Source organism: Ornithorhynchus anatinus, chromosome 21 (genome assembly GCF_004115215.2).
Source record: "Ornithorhynchus anatinus isolate Pmale09 chromosome 21, mOrnAna1.pri.v4, whole genome shotgun sequence".
In the NCBI taxonomy this organism is placed as follows: domain Eukaryota; kingdom Metazoa; phylum Chordata; class Mammalia; order Monotremata; family Ornithorhynchidae; genus Ornithorhynchus; species Ornithorhynchus anatinus.
In genome coordinates, this window is record NC_041748.1 from 15,233,127 (window position 1) to 15,251,167 (window position 18,041).

The 18,041-nt window shown below is 49.2% G+C and overlaps 1 protein-coding gene across 5 annotated transcripts in view; it reads right to left on the reverse strand.

Annotated features, from left to right (window-relative positions):
• Nucleotides 1–18,041, reverse strand: part of RAB11FIP3 (RAB11 family interacting protein 3) — a 119,400-nt gene that overhangs the window by 20,470 nt on the left and 80,889 nt on the right. For 3 of the 5 annotated variants that reach the window (XM_029048936.2, XM_029048935.2, XM_029048939.2), the window contains 3 exons: nt 16,293–16,504; nt 8,838–9,014; nt 1,282–1,416 (listed from right to left, as the gene is read on the reverse strand). In XM_029048936.2, coding sequence (XP_028904769.2) covers nt 1,282–1,416; nt 8,838–9,014; nt 16,293–16,504 — 524 coding nt within the window. The remainder of the gene's footprint in view (nt 1–1,281; nt 1,417–8,837; nt 9,015–16,292; nt 16,505–18,041) is intronic. The other 2 variants (XM_029048938.2, XM_029048937.2) reach the window with 1 other exon arrangement.

Here is an 18,041-nt window from a genome sequence, read left to right on the forward strand (position 1 = left end):
CGACCTCTGGCCCCCCTTCTATCTCTGCCCTGGAACGTCCTCCCTCCTCAAATCTGACATTTACTCTCCCCCACTTCAAAGCCTTACAGAAGGCCCATCTCCTCCAAGAGGCCTTCCCAGACTAAGCTCCACTTTTCCTCAATTCCCACTCCCTTCCGCATCACCCTGACTTGTTCCCTTTGATCTTCCCCCTCTCCCCACCCCACAGCATTTATGTAGACATCTGTAATTTTATTTATTTATATTAACGTCTGTTTATTTGTACTGATGCCTGTCTCCCCACCTCTGAACTGTGAGCTCATTGTGGGCACTCTTAATTGCTCTAATGTACTTTCCCATGCGCTTAGTACAGTGCTCTGCACATAGTCAGGGCTCAATAAATACAACCAAATGAACAAATGAATGAACCTTCCAATCTCGTCTATCTCGCTGCTGACCTTTAGGCCACGTTCTGCCTCTGGACAGGAATGACAATCACTCTCCACACCTTCAAAGCCTTATTGAAGTCACCTCTCCTTCAAGAGCCGTAAACCCTCATTCCCTTTTCGCCCTCAACCTTGGATTTGCTCCATTTATTCTCCGCTCCCTCATCCCACAGCACTTACATACAAATCCATAATTCATTTATTTATGCTAATGTCTGTCTCACCCTCTAGACTGTAAGCTCATCGTGGGCAGAAAATGTGTCCAACGACTCCATTATATTTTACTCTCCCCAAGGACTCAGTACAATGTTCTGTGTACAATAAGCACTTAATAAAGACAACTGACATGATAAATTCCCTGTGGGCAGGCAACATGTCCACCAAACCTGATATATTATTTTGTACTCTCCCAGACATTTTATTTTAATGCTCTGCACACAGTAAGCGTTTGATAAACACGACAATGAATGAATGAATGGAATGCTTCCAGATAAGTGGGGTAGAGTGAAACCAGTGGACCCGTGGACCTGCCCCCATGCAGGGTGATGGAGGAAGCACTGATGGCCCGACACGCCAAACCAACCCCATGCAACAGACACGCTAAGGGGTTGAAAAGAAGATTCCCATTGTCATCTGTGCCAATGCCTTCGACTCTGAGAGTCCCGGGGCCTCCCCCCGGGGAAGTGGGCACGGGGGGGCTACCCGGTCGCCCCTTAGCACCCTTGGCCGATCGACCCTGAGTCATCATGGGTCAGGACTCAGAATGGGCGCGGCAGGCTGGCGACAATGAGAGCCTCCCTTTCTTCTTCCGGGCGCTGGACCCCGATGAGATGCCCCCGGCTGTTGGTGCCATTACCTATTCATTTCGAGATCATTCAGGCGAGCGGAAAGATCTTCGAGGCGGTCGATTTGTTTGTGGCACTGACTACAGTAAAACTCAAAAGCCTCGTCAGTGAGGAGGCTGTGAAGCTTTGCTGCAAATGGGTTGGCGCTAGAGAAACCAGAAGGGTCCGGTTAGCTGGAGGCCGCGCGCTGCCACCTTTCCACCGGCGGCTTCCGCAAGCTTTTGGGTTTATGTTTCAGGGTATTTGTTAAGCACTTACTATGTGCCAGACATCGTACTAAGTGCTGGGGTGGATACAATTAATCAGGTTGGAAGCAGTCCCTGTCCCTCATGGGGCTCACAGTCTTAGAAGCAGCTTGGCTTAGTGGAAGGAGCCCGGGCTAGGGAGTCAGAGGACGTGGGTTCTAAGCCCGGCTCCGCCACTTGTCTGCTGTGTGACCTTGAGCAAGTCACGTTACCTTCTCTGTGCTTCAGTTCCCTCATCTGGAAAATGGGGATTAAGACTGTGAGCCCCAGGTGGGACAACCTGATTACTGTGTATCTACCCCAGTGCTTAGAACAGTGCTTGGCATACAGTAAGTGTTTAACAAATACCATTATTAACAACCTTCATTTTACATATAAAGGAACTGAGGCACAGAGAAGAGACTTCCCCAAGGTCACAAAGCAAACAAGTGGCGGAGTCAGAATTAGAACCCAGGTCTTCTGACTCCCCGGCTCAGGCCCTTTCCATTAGACCCCGCTGCTTCCCTGTTTTTATTCAATTTTAAAACTTTGGCTTCATTGTCTGTGATCAACTTTTATGGGGTCTCGGAGCCCTCTGCCAGAACAATGGGCAACCCGGGCTAGCATGGTGGGTCCGTTTTAAGTGGGAGCTGGCCGAGCCCAGCTTCAGGGAGGGAGGGTGGGGGGTGAGGCTGCAGGGGACATTGGAAGGGTTTGCTACCCCCACTATAGTGCCACACCCCTCCATCTGGAAACGCTGTACCACGGGGGGACGGCAGTGGAGGGCTCCGGGCAGCTTACAATCACTAGATCGTCAGCTCCTGGAGGGCAGGTATCAGGCCTACTTACTTCTACCTCACTCTCCCAGGCACTTAGCACCGTGCTGGGCACTCAGCAGGCGCTCGACAAACACTACGGACCGATCGACCGATCGATCCACCCAGAGCACAGTGGCTCCTCGGATCGGGTGTGATGCCGCCCACCCAGGGGGGGCCCGGGAATGGGTAGCTGATGAGCCAGGCTTTATTCTGGGGTGCAGGTCGAGGCCCGTTTTTTTATCAGGCAATTCCCCCAGGGAGTGGTTGGGGGAGGGCAGTTGACATCGTCAATGCGAAACTTGTGGAAGCCGTGTTTTTACGCTACAGGAAAAGTTAATAGCGAGGAATAGCATTGGATAGAAAATTGCACCTGGAAAGCAAACATAAAAAACATCAGACAAGAATACCAGGAGGACAGGTAAGCAGAAACAGAAATTCGACCCGTAGAAGCGAAGGAGACTTAAAAAGAGCTCAGATGAATAATTCTTGCTTGGGTAAGCTATATTCAGTCCATGAAGCAGATCTTATAGTGCAGAGTTGGGGAGGACAGAAGCAAAAAGAGAAAAGGTGAGAAGGTCTAGCTTTTAAACAGGGCAGTTATGAAAGCTTGTCCCTAGACCGGAAGCGCATTATTGGCAGGGAACCTGTCTACCAACTCGCTTATACTGCACTTTCCCAAGCGCTTCATACACTGCTCTGCACACAGTAAGCGCTCAATAAATGCCATCGATTGACTGAATGATTATAACTGAAAGGGGAAAAAGGCATCTGAGTTTCTCTTTTCAAGAACCGATCTAATGAAATCAAAGTCACTAACCCACCGCCCTCGACTGCAATTGCTGGTAGAGGTGAAATCTCGGTCACAGCGGTTCCCAGAAGTTCACTGATCTCCACGATGACCCTGGGTTTCATATGGCAATCTCCCTGACGGGAAGGGGGTTCTTGCTCTGGACCCTGCCAGATATTTTGAGCCCCACCCTATCTTTTTACTTCCCCAGAAGTCCTGCGATGACCTGGACTTTATTGCACATAATGAACAGGGAAGAGATGTCCCATTTTGCAAAAGACTTTTAACTCACCGACATAACTCTCTCTCTCTCTCTCTCTCTATTAGACAAAATCCCCAGACGTTCTGTCCCTGGATTGAAAGATTCCTTTTGCTATATCAGCCAATTAGATCTCATGTAGCCTAAGGTGGCCTGAGCCAAAAGGTGGCCGTTTTGCAGCTGCACCTTCCCGGGCAAAGGTCGCAAAGAGAAAGGCGTTCCCTGTGAGCTGCGGAGCCATCTTTCCTCTCCAAATTGGGCAGGGGACCCCAAGACAAAGGCCCAGGGACAGGTCCCCCAGAAGCCCTTGGGGGGACTGACTTTCTCTTTAGTGTTTGCGCCCACAAGGGATTGCCAACCGAGAGGGGGGTGAGCACGGAATGGGGGCCTGGTGACCCGAGGCACAGCAGCACCTTCATCCTACCCGCTGGTGGGGTCAGACGCAGCCTAAACACACCCCATTCCCTCTCCTGGGGGATATCCAACAGTTGTAAATCGCCATGTCCTCTAGGCACCTCTCCAGAATGGCCCCGTGTGAATCTTGGCTTTCCAGGGAGAAGACGGTGCTAGCTCGGTGTCGTTTGGATCTTCTCCCCGGCCTTACCCACACCCAGCCTGGACACGTCCGTGGTCCCGGGTGACGGCTACCGTTTGCTAGGAGCCCACTCCTCATCTCCCTGCTTTCTGTACCTCGCCAGTTCCGGTTCGGTCCAAAACCCCACTACTTTTTCCTTTAGAAACCCAATCTGATTCTCAGTTGAAACTTTTCATCGGAGAAGAAGCGAGGTGGCCATTTGCCTGGTCCTGGAAAGAGCACTCAATCCAGTGCTCTGCACGTAGCAAGTGCTCAGTAAATACCACTGACTGATCGATTGGCATGCTGGGAATAGACCATGAGGCCTATCTCCAGGGGAAGGTTTCCATTCGGAGGACAAATATCCGCTCAGCATGAGGACAGATCGTTGGCCCATTCTGAGAAACACCCACATCGGGCAGGCTGAAGGGATACACGCATTGATCATCAGCTCTCGTTCAACTATCAGAAACTTTACTTACTCGGGGGCGGGGAGAGGAAGAGGGGGAATAAAGCTCCCATTCTTACACTCCTTGTGGCCAGGAACTGCGTCTTCTAACTGTGGTATCGTACTTACCAAGCACTTAATTCAGTGCTCTGTAAGTCCTCAACGTACCACCGATTGACTGCAAGAAGACACCTGGGTTTCCACAAAGCTTGGCCTCTCCCTTTTACACTCCCCACAATCTCTAATAAAGTAAGAATAATAACAGTAGTGATATCTGTTATGTGCTTACTATGTGGTAAGCACTATTCTAAGTGCTGGGGTAGATACAAGGTAATCTGATCAAATACGAGTTCCATCTTTCATGGGGCGCCCAGTCTAAGTAGGAGGGAAAATGGGGAGAAAAGGGGACAGGGACTGTGACCAACCTGATTAGCTTGAACCTAATTCAGGGCTTAGAACAGTGCTTGGCACAGTAAGCGCTTAACAGATATCATTATTATTATTACATACTGAACGCCCCCCACACCTGCCCCTGCCACTTTACAGATGAGGAAATGAAGGCCTGGGGAAATGGAGTGACTTGCCCAAGGTCACCTCACTGGCCAGCGGTTGAGCTGGGATTAGAGTCGAGTCCAGGTGCTTCTGATTCCCAGACCCGGGCTCTATCTACCAGGCCATGCTGCTTCTCCCAGAGAGAAGGAGAAGGAGAAGAAGGAGAAGAATCTCAGAGAGGTGGATCATTTTCTCACTTTCGCTCAGCACGTGTCAAAGAGATCAGCTTGCCCGGGGAGGGGCTAAAACGCCCATGTTTTGCTCCTGGCTGGGTAAAAGCCACCTTTCTGCTCGACTGTAAACCTCACTCAAGGCAAGGATCATGTCCATCCAAGTGCTTAGTACAGTGCTTTGCACACAGAAAGCACTCCATAAATATGATTGAATTGAATGAATACTCATTCTATTGGAGAAGCAGCGAGGTCTAATGGAAAGGCCTGGACCTGGAAGACAGAAGACCTGGGTTCTAATCCCAACTCTGCCACTTGCTTCCTATGTGACCCTGGTCAAGTCACTTTGTAAAATGGGGATTCAATAACTGTTTTCCCTCCTACTTAAGACCGGAAGACAGGGAATGTATCTACCAACTCTGTTATACTATGCTCCCCAAGTGCTTAGTACACAATAAGTGCTCCATAAATACAGCTGATTGACTGATAGACTGTGAGCCCCGTGAGAGACAGGGACTGTCTCTGACTTAATAATAATAATAATTATGATATTTCTCAAGTGTTTACTATGTGCTAAGCACTGTTCTAAGTGCTGGGGTAGATACAGAGTAATCAGGTTGTCCCACATGGGGCTCACACTTTTAATCCCCATTTTCCAGGTGAGGTAACAGGCACAGAGAAGGTAAGTGACTTACCCAATGTCACACAGCAGACAAGTGACAGAGGAGGGATTAGAACCCACAGCTTCTGACTCCACTAAGGCCCGCTGCTTCTCTACTAAGCCACATTTGACTGCTCTGTATCTACCTCAGTGCTTAGTAGGATGTTTGGTACAAAATAAGTGCTTAAAAATACCATAATTACAATTATTATTAGGTTTCTGTTCTCCATGCACATAGTACAGCGCTCTGCACATGGCAGATGCACAATCAATACCTACTGACTGATTCCCAGTGGTGTAAAATCCTATATACCATTCACCATCCTGCTTGCTCTAGCAATTTCAAGCATTCCTTCATGACCCTCTTGCACCAGGACAAGAGAACGTGATCGATCAACATCCTCAGACACTAGTTCCCCACAGAAAAGTGAGACTCAAGCCAACAGAAAGACTGTGAACTCTACCCTCTGAAGGAGAAGGGCCAGAAGCAGCATGGCCTAGCGGATGAAACACGAGCCTGGGAAGAGTCAGAAGGTCATGGGTTCTAATCCCAGCTCTATCACTTGTCTGCTGTGTGGCCTTGGGCAAGTCACTTCACTTCTCTGGGCCTCAGTTCCCTCACCTGTAAAGTGGGGATGAAGAATGTTAGCGCCATGCGGGACAGGGACTGTGTCCAACCCGATTTGTTCAGTTCTATCCCGGCGCTTAGTACAGGGCCTGGCACAGAGTAAGAGCTTAAAAAATGCCATTATTATTATTATCTCTAATTCCCACCTGTGCATTCTTTCCTAGTGCTTAGCTACTCCTACCATTACCACCGACTACTGTTTTGAGAAGCCGTGTAGCCTAGTGGATAGAGCATGGACCTGGGAGTGACAAGGACCTGGGTTCTAAACCCCGGCTCCGCCACTTGTCTGCTGTGTGATCTTGAGAAGCAGCGTGGCTCAGTGGAAAGAGCATGGGCTTTGGAGTCAGGGCTCATGAGTTCGAATCCCAGCTCTGCCACTTGTCAGCTGTGTGACTATGGGCAAGTCACTTAACTTCTCTGTGCCTCAGTTCCCTCATCTGTAAAATGGGGATTAAGACTGTGAGCCCCACGTGGGACAACCTGATTCCCCTGTGTCTACCCCAGCGCTTAGAACAGTGCTCGGCACATAGTAAGCGCTTAACAAATACCAACATTATTATTATTATTATTATTCTAAACCCCGGCTCCGCCACTTGTCTGCTGTGTGATCTTAGATAAGTCACTTCACTTCTCTGTGCCTCAGTTTCCTCATTTGTAAAATGGGGATTAAATCCTCTTCCCTTCTACTTAGAATGGGAGCCCAATGTGGGAGAGGTACTATGCCCAACCTGATGACCAGTTATCTAGTCTGGTGCTTAGAACAGTGCTTGGCACCTAGCAAGTGCTTAATAAATACCATAATCAATTAAACATTTTCAGTCTGGGTCTTTGCTAAGTTTAAGCTTGGGGTCGTGGGAGGGTCCCACGCAGTGCGTGGGGCCAATATTCATTCATTCAACAGTATTTACTAGGTGCTTACTGTGTGCAAAGCACTGTACTAAGCGCTTGGGGGAGTACGATATAACAACAGACACATTCCTGCCCACAGAGAGCTCACAGGCTAGAGGGGGAGATGGACATTAATAGAAATAAATATATTTTAGATATATTCACACATGTAATATATACACAGATATATAGGGCAGTTCTTCAAACTCTAGACTGCAAGCTCATCTTGGGCAAGGGAATGTTGTCTATCGACTCTTATTTTGGACTCAACCAAGCTCTTGAAACAGTGCTCTGGACACAGTAAGCACTCAATAAATACTTCTGAGTGTCTGACTGGTTCTCCAGGCCAGCCTTCCTGCCACCGGGGAGGTGGCCGGTATAAGGAGTTGGGGCCAGAAAGAAAGAGAACATTCAATCTGCTCTCTCCCTCCTACTTAGCTCGCTCCTCTTCAGCTTCAACCCAGTTCCACATGTCGCTCCTCTAAATGCCAACCGACTCACTGGGCCTCCCTCTCATCTCTCTCTCCTTCGACCTCTTGTTCACGTCCTCCCTCCTGTCTGGGACTCCCTTTCCATGCTTATCTAACAGACCAGAGCTCTCCCCATCTTCAAAGAGCGCTCTATAAATACCACTGATTGTCTGATTGATTGATTCAAAGCCCTTCTAAAATTGCATCTGTTCCAGGAGGACTTCCTTAACTAACCTCTCATCTCTCCACCCTATTTCCCCACATAATGCGATCCATCGAGGGTATTTATCGAGCCCTTTCTGCATGCAGAGCACTGTATTGAGCACTTGGGAGAGGTCAATACAACAGAGTTGATACAGCTTGGGGTCTTGAGGATCGCATCCCCTCTGCCCTCGAGTCCTCAACCACTAAGCACTTACATATTCATTCCAGCTCTGATCTCTGACAGCATTTCTGTCTGGATCTTCATACTCTGTCGCTTCTCCTGTATATATTTAAAGTCCGTCTCCCCCGCTGGATCGTGAGACCCCTGAGGCCAGGGGTCACGCCTACTGCCCCTACCGTATTCTCCTAAAAGCTAGGTACAGTGCGCTGCCCAGACTAAGCGCTCAACAAACATGATCAACTGACTGGGTGAGGACGGGATGCCTCTGAAAGGTTTGGACACTGAGCACAGAACCACGCTACGGGAGAGAAGAAAGGGGCAGATTGCTGAGTAAATTGCCAACGAGAAAGATTCTGAATGTAAATGCCGTTTCCCTTCCAGAGATTAAAAAATATATTGCAACGTATTTCATTTTCCTCTCAGAGGACTCATATAACTGATATGGTTGAGCACAAGCCGGAGAATGAACAGCTCGGGGGCACCGGGGACAGAAGTGCATTGTGGGACTCGGAGCGACGGGCCGGGAGATGGTACTTCGGTCAACACTCGGTTGACAAAGTGCCAGACCGGAGGTGACGGATAAGGTCGCCCTGCGCTGCTTCACTAAGATTGTTCCTCCTTAAGAACCAGGTAGGACTTGGGGCCGAGCGAGGCCATTTGGGCAGCCGCCCCCTCCCGCTGCCGCCCCCAGCCTGGGCTTTACCTGGGAGACAGGAAAGAGGAGCTGTTAAAGCCAGTCCCTCCGTCACACAGGTTCTCTGAGAAGAGTTCGGCTTCATTCCCTTCTCCGTAGTCCTCAAAGTGCTCTTCCCCGCTAATCACCGTCACGATGGAGTGATTGTGGAGGGCGGAGCTCAGAGGCAGGCCGTGTGGGTGGGATCTGTGGGAGCAAAGGGCACATACACACACACACCAAAAAAAAAAAGTACTGAAATGCTGACAAACCACCCCTGATTTAACTTGAGTGCCTTCTATCTTTAAAATCCAAGAGGAAATGGGTAAAATTCAGGATGTTGTAGCCACAGAAAGCATGCTTGGTTTTAAAGAAGATACCTGTCTCCTATTTTATGAGTGTTTGAGCTCATGTGCACACACAGACACACAGACTGAAACACACAGACATACTTGTCTATTGACAGCCAATCACCTAAATCCTTCCCTTAATCAATTAACTGTGGCATGTGTCAAGCTCTGACTACGTGCCAACCACTGACCGATTAGACTGTAAGCCCGTCAAAGGGCAGGGACTGTCTCTGTAACCAATTTGAACATTCCAAGTGCTTAGTACAGTGCTCTGCACATAGTAAGCGCTCAATAAATACTATTGAATGAATGAACTAAACCCTGGGGCAGATTCAAGGTATTCAGGTCAGTCACAGTCCCCACCTCAACCAGGTTAGATTAGAATCTGGGTCCTCTGACTCCCGGGTCTAGGCTCTTTCCACTAGGCCACGTTGCTTCTCTAGTTTTCCCAAGAAGACCGGGGTTCTGAGGAACAATTCCCATCAGACAGCCTATGGTGGGTTCCAAGACTAGATCCAAGATCCCATTCCCTCATCAAACACTAAAGCTCGCTTCTCCCGGGTTCCGATTGCCCATCCGCGGGTTTGCGTGGGACAGGGGGATCATGTTCGAGGAGGCAAGCAGTTTTGGTGCATTCACCATCCCCCCGCCCAGCCCCTTCACAACCTAAAGAACACAACCACTGCCCACTTTCAGGTGAGCCAGTTTATTATTCTTGTTTCAAGTCAGCCACCCTCCCTTAATACACTTCCATTTAGAAGTACACACTCAAATTTTTTTTTTTTCACGGTATTTGGTAAGCATTTCTTGTGTGCCAGGCACTGTTCTAAGCACTGGGATACATAAAAGATAATCAGGTTGGGCACAGTCCATGTCTCACTTGGGGCTCACTATCTTCATCTCCACAATACAGATAAGGGAAACCCAAACCCAGGGAAATGAAGTGACTTGCCCAAGGTCTTCCAAGTCCAGGCTCTAACCACTGGACCTTGCTACTTCTCCAGCTGAGCCCGATGGGGTCTTGAGGTTGAAAATGGTAGCCAGCTGGACAACCAACCCCAGGGGTTATTCAGAATTCCAAATAATTGACAACTGAATCACCCCTAACAAGAAACAATTGGTCTGGGGGCTTCATTCGCTGTGCCCGACAGTTTTCAACCACGATTTCTATCCACCTGTGGCGAGTTTCTGGGCTGCTTTAGACAAAGGACTTTGGGGACTTAGAGTGCCAAGCCGGGCTCCATGGAAACTGAACAAGGAAAACAATATGTGGAATGCACAGTGATTTAGTCGGAGGAATTTCCCGCCTTCAGATATTTGTGAATAATCACGACCCTTTTCCGTGCTGTCCTGAGAGGGCAGCGGGGAGGCAGATGTAGTTCGAGAAGCAGCATGGCCCAGGGGAAAGAGGCCGGGCCTAGGAATCACAGGACTTGGGCTCTAATCCCCTGCCTGCTGTGGAACCTTGGGCAAATCACTTCCCTTCTCTGGCCCTCAGTTCCCTCAGCAGCAAAATAGGGATTAAGTCCTGTTCCCTACTTAGAATGTGAACCCCACGCAGACAGGGACTATACACGACCTTGATGATCTTGCATCTACCCCGGCACTTAGGACATTGCTTGGCACCCAGGAAGCCCTTAACAAATACAACCATTAGTGGGGGAAACCGAGGCCCAAAAGAGATGGGATGGTGGGCTCCAGATTCCTCATCTGCTGTTGATTTTTCCATTTCATGACACCGGTTGCCCTGACTAACCCTTCCACTGCCTGGGGAAGCTCTTGGGGGGTAGGTGAATTGGAGACGGCAGAGTCTATGGTGGGGATGAGAACAAGATCGTTTGGGCGTAGTGGACCGAGCACGGGCCTAGCTGGAAAGTCATAGGTTCTGATCCCAGCTCTGGCACTTTACTGCTGTGTGACCTTGGGCAAGTCACTTCACTTCTCTGTGCCACAGTCACCTCATCTGTAAAATGGGGATTGAGAACTGTGAGCCCCACATGGGAAAGAGACTGTGTCCAACCCAGCACTCAGTACATCGGGCTCACAGGCTAAGCAGAACCTTCTTGTGGCCTATTCTTGCTCACAGAAGAATTCTAGCGCAGACATCTAATAACGGCCAAGCTGCAAGCACGTCCAGGAAAGAAAGCACGGCTAATCTTATTTCCGCAATCACCCGGGGGCCTCCCCGTGTCAGCATTCCTGCAGTGCCCGGACCGAGGATGAAGGATGTTTCCCCTTGGCCCTTTCCCTGCCTGCCGGTAAACAACTGCTTCCCTTTTTCCTTCCCCCTTGGCCAAACGAAGACCAATTTGCTGAACTGCATCTTCCCCAATACTTTGCTCGTTTCTCTGTAGACGGCAAATGCTTAACAGTTACTGTTATAAAGGCTCCAAGTCAATTCCTGGTTCGGCTTGGAGGCCCTGAGTATCATCCTGGCAAGGGACAATTTCGTAAGCGACATAATCAATCAATCCTACTACTACTAATAATAATGATGGTATTTGTTAAGCGCTTACTATGTGCCAGTCACCGTCCTAAGTGCTGGGGTGGATACAAGCAAATTGGGTTGGACAAAGTCCCTGTCCCATGTGGGGCTCATAGTCTCAATCCCCCTTTTACAGATGAGGGAACTGAGGCACAGAGAAATGAAGTGACTTGCCCAAGGTCACAAAGCAAACAAGATAGGATTAGAACCCATGACCTTCTGACTCCTAGGTCCATACTCTGTCCATTACACACATGCTGCTTCTCTGATATTTACAATGGTATTTACAGAGCATTCACTATGTGCAGACCACTGTGCTGAGTGCTTGGGAGAGTACCAATCAATCAATGGCATTTATTTAGCAGTCACCATGTGCAGAGCACTGTACTGAACACTTGGGAGAGTATCAATCTAGAACTGTATTTATTAAGTGCTCACCATGCACTGAGCACTGTGCTGAGCACTTGGAATAGTACTGTTCCTCTACAGTCCCTCCCTCCTCCTGCCCCTTCTTTAACTCTCCCATATTTTCCAGCAGTTTCTCTAGAGGAGACCTCTTGCCTTCTCTCAAAATCCACCCCCTCCTCCTGCCCATCCGACCCCATCCCTTCTCCCCTTATCAAAACACTTTCCCCCTCTCTTCTTCCCTCCCTAACCACCATCTTCAACTGTTTGCTCTCCAATGGCTTCTTCTCCAGTGCTTTCAAACATGTTCCTGACTCCCCTTATCCTAAATAAAAAACCCCTCCCTTGACCCCACAGCTTCCTCCTACCATTCCTCTGCAAACTCCTTGAGCAAGTTGTCTACACCCACTGTCTCAAACTCCTTTCCTCCGATTCTCTCCTTGACCCCCTCCAATCTGGCTTCCGTTCCCTTTACTCCACAGAAACCAGCCTCTCAAAGGTCACCAGTGATCTGCTTTTTGCCAAATAGAATGGCTTCTACTCCATCCTAAACTTCCTTGCCCTCTCGGCTGCCTTTGACACTGTCAGCCACCCCCTTCTCCTGAAAACATTACCCAGTGTCAGTGAGGCCAAGGTTGGATTACGTTTCCAGGAGAAGAGATGAATTTGGCAAGAAGGAGGTCACAGGTGTCCCCTTTCCGGCCCTGAGGCTAAAACCAAGAGTTGGTTTCTCTGTTCTGCACAGACTGAGAAATGAACTGGACACGGCAGCTTAGTAGAGAGCTGTGCATTAATCCACACGGTAAGCCCTTAATAAGGGCATTTTAGAGAAGCAGTCTGGTATAGTGGATGGCGCTTGGGCCTGGGATTCAGAAGGACCTGGGTTCTAATTCCCTAAGCCCCCCCTTTCCTCTTCCCCCACTCCCTTCTGCAATGCTCTGACTTGCTCCCTTTATTCAATGTGCCCCCTTCTTCCCCAGCCTCACAGCACTTATGTGCTTATCGGTACAACCTCTAATAATAACAATAATTATGGTATTTGTTAAATGCTTACTAGTCACTGTACTAAGCAGTGGGGTGGATACAAGCAAATCGGGTTGGACACACACAATCTCAATCCCTGTTTTACAGATAAGGGAACTAAGGCAAAGAGAAGTGAAGTGACTTGCCTAAGGTCATACAGAAGACAAGTGGCGGAGCCGGGATTAGAACCCATGACCTTTTGACTCCCAGGCCTGCGCTCTATCCACTACACTATGCAGATTTTTTACTCGACCTCTAGACTTTAAGCTCATTGTGGGCAGGGAATGTGTCTGTTCATTGTTACACTGTACTTTCCCAAGTAGGGCCCTGTACACAGTACTTAGTACAGTCCTGGCACACAGTAAGCACTCAATAAATATGCCAAATCTGCATCTCCAGCGCTGATCTTTCTCCCTCTCTGCACTCTCACGTTTCCTCTTGCCTTCAAGACCTGGAGGTCCACCCGTCACCTCAAACTTAATATGGCTAAAGCTGAACTTCTTATCTTCCCACCCAAACCCTGTCCTCCCGCTCACTTTACCTTCACTGTGGATGGCACCACCATCCTTCCTGTCTCTCAAGCCCATAAGCTTGGCATTACCCTTGACTCTCCTCCCTCTCACTCCACCCACATAGTCAAGCCATCACTAAATCCTGTCAGTACCACCTTCACAACATCACCAAAATCTGCCCTTTCCTCTCCGTCCAAACTGTACCACATTAATGCAAGTGCTTCTCCTAACCCACCTTCATTATTGTATCAGCCTACTTGTTGACCTCCCTGCCTCCTGTCTCTCCCCACTCCAATCCATACTCCATTCTGCTGCCTGAATCATTTTCCCTCAAAAACATTCAGACCATGTTTCCCCACTCCTCAAGGACCTCCAAAGGTTGCCCATCCACTTCCACATCAAACAAAAACTCCTCACCACTGGCTTTAAAGCACTCCATCACCTTGTCCCCTCCTACCTCACCTCACTACTCTCCTCTAATGCTTACCTTCTCACTGTACCTCGATCTCATCTCTCTCATCGCCACCCTCTCACCCATATCTTACCTCCAGCCTCCCACCTCATATCAGACAGATATGATCTTATCAGATAGACAGAAGCAGCATGGCGCAGTGGTTAGAACACAGGCTTGGGAGTCAGAAGGTCATGGGTTCTACTCCTGGCTCCTCTATTTGTCTGCTATGTGACCTTGGGCAAGTTGCTTTACTTCTCTGTGCCTCAGTTAACTCACCTATAAAATGGGGGTTGAGACTGTAAGCCCCACATAAGTGTCCAACTCAATTTGCTTGTATTCACCCCAGCGCTTAGTACAATGCCTGGCACATAGTAAGCATTTAACAAACACCATCATTATTATTATTATAATTGCTTTCCCTGACTTCAAAGCCTTAATGAAGGCATATCTCCTCCAAAGAGCCTTCCCTGACTAAGCCCTCCTTTCCTCTTCGCCCACTCCCTTCTGCGCCGCTTACTTGCTCCTTCATTCATCCTCCCTTCTATCCCCATAGCATGTCAGTATTTGTAATTTATTTATCTGTTTAATTATATTAACATGCCTCCCCCTCTAGACTGTGAGCTCACTTTGGGCAGGAATGTGCCTATTTGTTGTTATACTGTAATAATGCTGGTAATTGTTAAGCGCTTACTATGTGCAGAGCACTATTCTAAGCGCTGGAGTAGATACTGTACTCTCCCAAGCACTTAAGGCAGTGCTTTGCACAAGGTAGGAGCTCAATAAATACGAATTAATTTTGGCTCCGCCACTTTGCTGTGTGACCTTGAGCAAGTCACTTCACTTCTCTGGGCCTCAGTTCCCTCATCTGCAGAATGAGCATCCAAAACCGGTTCTCCCTCCTATTTGGACTGTATACCCCAGGTGGGACCTGATGAACTTGTATCTATCCCAGGGCTTAGTACAGTGCTCGATGCATAGTTAAGCTTTGACAAACACCACAATTCTTCTTATTATAATGGCTTACTTCCTCTCACACTGGGTGGCGGGTCGGCCGGAGGGTGTGAGCGGGGAGAGGAGACAGCACGGACCCCAGGACCACCTCCCCCACTAGGCAGCAGCTGTCAATCAGGGAAACTCCCAGGCCAATGAGGAGGAAGGCACAAGCTCTCGGCCTTCAGGAACTCAACCTGATGATTCTTCCATTCTATCAAGCCGAAAGAAGGAATCCAACTTCCAGCAAATTCCCTCAACTTAGAATGTCGGGCACTGTTTGCCAGGTTAGGGGAAAAGGCATTCAATCCACCAATGGTATTTACTGAGCACTTACTGTGTGCACAGCACTGGACTAAGCACTTGAGAGTTCAAAACAAGAGTTGGTAGACACATTCCCTATCCATAAAGACCATAGAGAGAGTCTGTGTTTGATGTGTCTTCACAGCTTCCTGTTACATATCTACTCTTTCTCTGTAAGTTTTTTTTTTATGGCATTTATTATAGGCTTACTTTGTGCCAGGGACTGTGCTAAGGACTGGGGTGGATACAAAGTAATCAGTTTGGACCTTGTCTCACATGGGGATCACAGTCTTAATCCCCATTAAGATTCCCATGAGGGAACCGAAGCCCAGAGAAGTGAAGTGATTTGCCCGAGGTCTCAGAGCGGACAAGTGGTGGAGCTGGGATTAAAACCCTGGTACTTGTGACTCCCCGGCCTGTGCTCTATCCAGTAGGCCACCCCGATTCTCACTTTGCTTTTGTCTGTGGCTCCCATTTGACTGTAAGCAGCTTGAATGCAGGGAATGTTGGTCTCGCCATTACTGTGCTTTCCCAAGCGCTTAGCCCAGTGCCAAGGAGCTAAGAGGTGCTCAATAAATGTCCCTGATTGATTGACTGAATTTTCCAAGCGGCTGTTCCCTTTGCCCTGTGCAGTCCTGGCCAGCACCCAATCCAGCCCGTTTTCGATTTTTCACTCTGTTTCATTCTGATGCGTTCGGACCGCCTCCTGCTCAGTCCAGGCCTTTCTTCGTCTTTCTCTGTCTGTAAAGAAGTTCTGTCCGTCTCCCCGATTTGACCGTTAAGCACCCAGAGGGTTCCTACTCGCAACCTGCCCTGGCATCCTCCCTCAGGCACTTGATACAGCGCTCAGCGCTCGGCCTACCGATAAAGGGACCGAACTCCTCGCCCCAGAGAAGTGGACGTCTGTGGCGTCGACGGGCGATCGTCTGGGGGAGCCGGCGAAGGCCGTCCGGTGGTACGTACGTTCCAGGGGTGAGTGGCGACGATCCATTCTCTGGCTCCTCGGCCGCGTCGGCGATCTCAGAGTGCACAGCCGAGTCGATGGCGCTGTCCGTTTCCACCTCGTTGTGCATCTCAGGATGCACTAGGGTGCCCGTATCCTCGTCGGTGAAGGTTTCACATTCGCTGTAGGTGCTCTCAGATCCCATGTAAGCGCTGTCCGTCACCTCATTCGCCTGCGGGTGGAGGAGGAGGCAGAGACACAGAGAGAGAGAGAGAGAGAGAGAGAGAGAGAGAGAGAAAGAGGTGGGATGAGGGAACAATGAAAGATTATTCACCTCTACTCAATTATCTTGAAATTATTTATTATAAATTACTTATTTATTCATATAAATGCCTAACTCCCCCTCTAGATGTAAGCTCATTAAGAGCAAGGAAGGTGTCAGCTAATTCTGTTGTATTGTAATAATAATAATTACGGTATTTGTTAAGAGCTTACTAGGTGCCAAGCACTGTTCTAAGCACTGAGGTAGACACAAGGTAATCAGGTTGTCCCACTTGGGATTCACAATCTTAATCCCCATTTTAAAGATGAAGTAACTGAGGCACAGAGAAGTGAAGTGGCCCAAGGCCACGCAGCAGATAAGTGGCGGATCCGGGATTAGAACCCATGTCCTCTGACTCCCAAGCCCGGGCTCTTGCCACTAAGTCATGCTGCTTCTCTCTCCCAAGAGCTTGGGACAAGAGCGCTTGTACTCTCCCAAGTGCTTAGAACAGTGCTCTGCACAGAGTAAGTGCTCAATAAATACCACTAGTTGAATGATTAATAAAGTTTGTCTCCCCCTCTAGACTGTACGTTCGTTGTGGGCAGGGAATGTGTTCTACTCTCCCCAGCGCTTAGTCTGGTGTTTGGCACACAGGAAGCACTCTAATAAGAAATGCAGTATCTTTTAAGACTTTACTATGTGCCAGACACTATACTAAGCGCTGGGGTGGATCCAAGCATAACGGGTTGGGCACGGTCCCTGCCCACATGGGGCTCACAGTCTCAATTCCTATTGTAAAGATGAGGTAACTGAGGCCTAGAGAAGTGAAGTGACTTGCCCCAGGCCAGAGAGCAGTTAAGTGGTTGAGCCGGCATTAGAATCCATGACCTTTCGACACCCAGACCGGTGCTCTAGCCGCTACCCCGGGACTGACTGATTTACTGATGCAGCTTGGCCTTTCCCCTCCCGAGGGCGAGATCGGGCGAGATCGTAGCTCCGCACCGTCCACTGAATCCGGCATTCTCCCTGTGGATCTTTCCAGCTTTGGGACAACAGGAAGCTTACTCGCAGGGTGGGATGGGGGGCCACCGCCGCCACCGCCTCTGCTTTGCCCACGCTCTAAGGGTCAGTCGGCCTCGGCTCCCGACTTTCCGCCCAGACCTGGGGGCGGCTGGGGCCGAGGCCGCTGCTCGTCGCGGATAAATGCACCACGGAGTTATCAGGGAGAAGGGCAACCGAGCAGTTGCTCACTGGGAGCTACTGGGAAGGAAAAGGTGGATGCTGGGGAAGGGGTGTGAATGGGAGACAGAGAGACAGAGAGAAAAAGGCTGCAGGGAGTGACAGGAAGACAATTCAACCAGAAGATAGAGAAGTAATAATAATAATAATGTTGGTATTTGTTAAGCGCTTACTATGTGCCAAGCACTGTTCTAAGCGCTGGGGTAGACACAGGGGAATCAGGTTGTCCCACGTGGGGCTCACAGTCTTAATCCCCATTTTACAGATG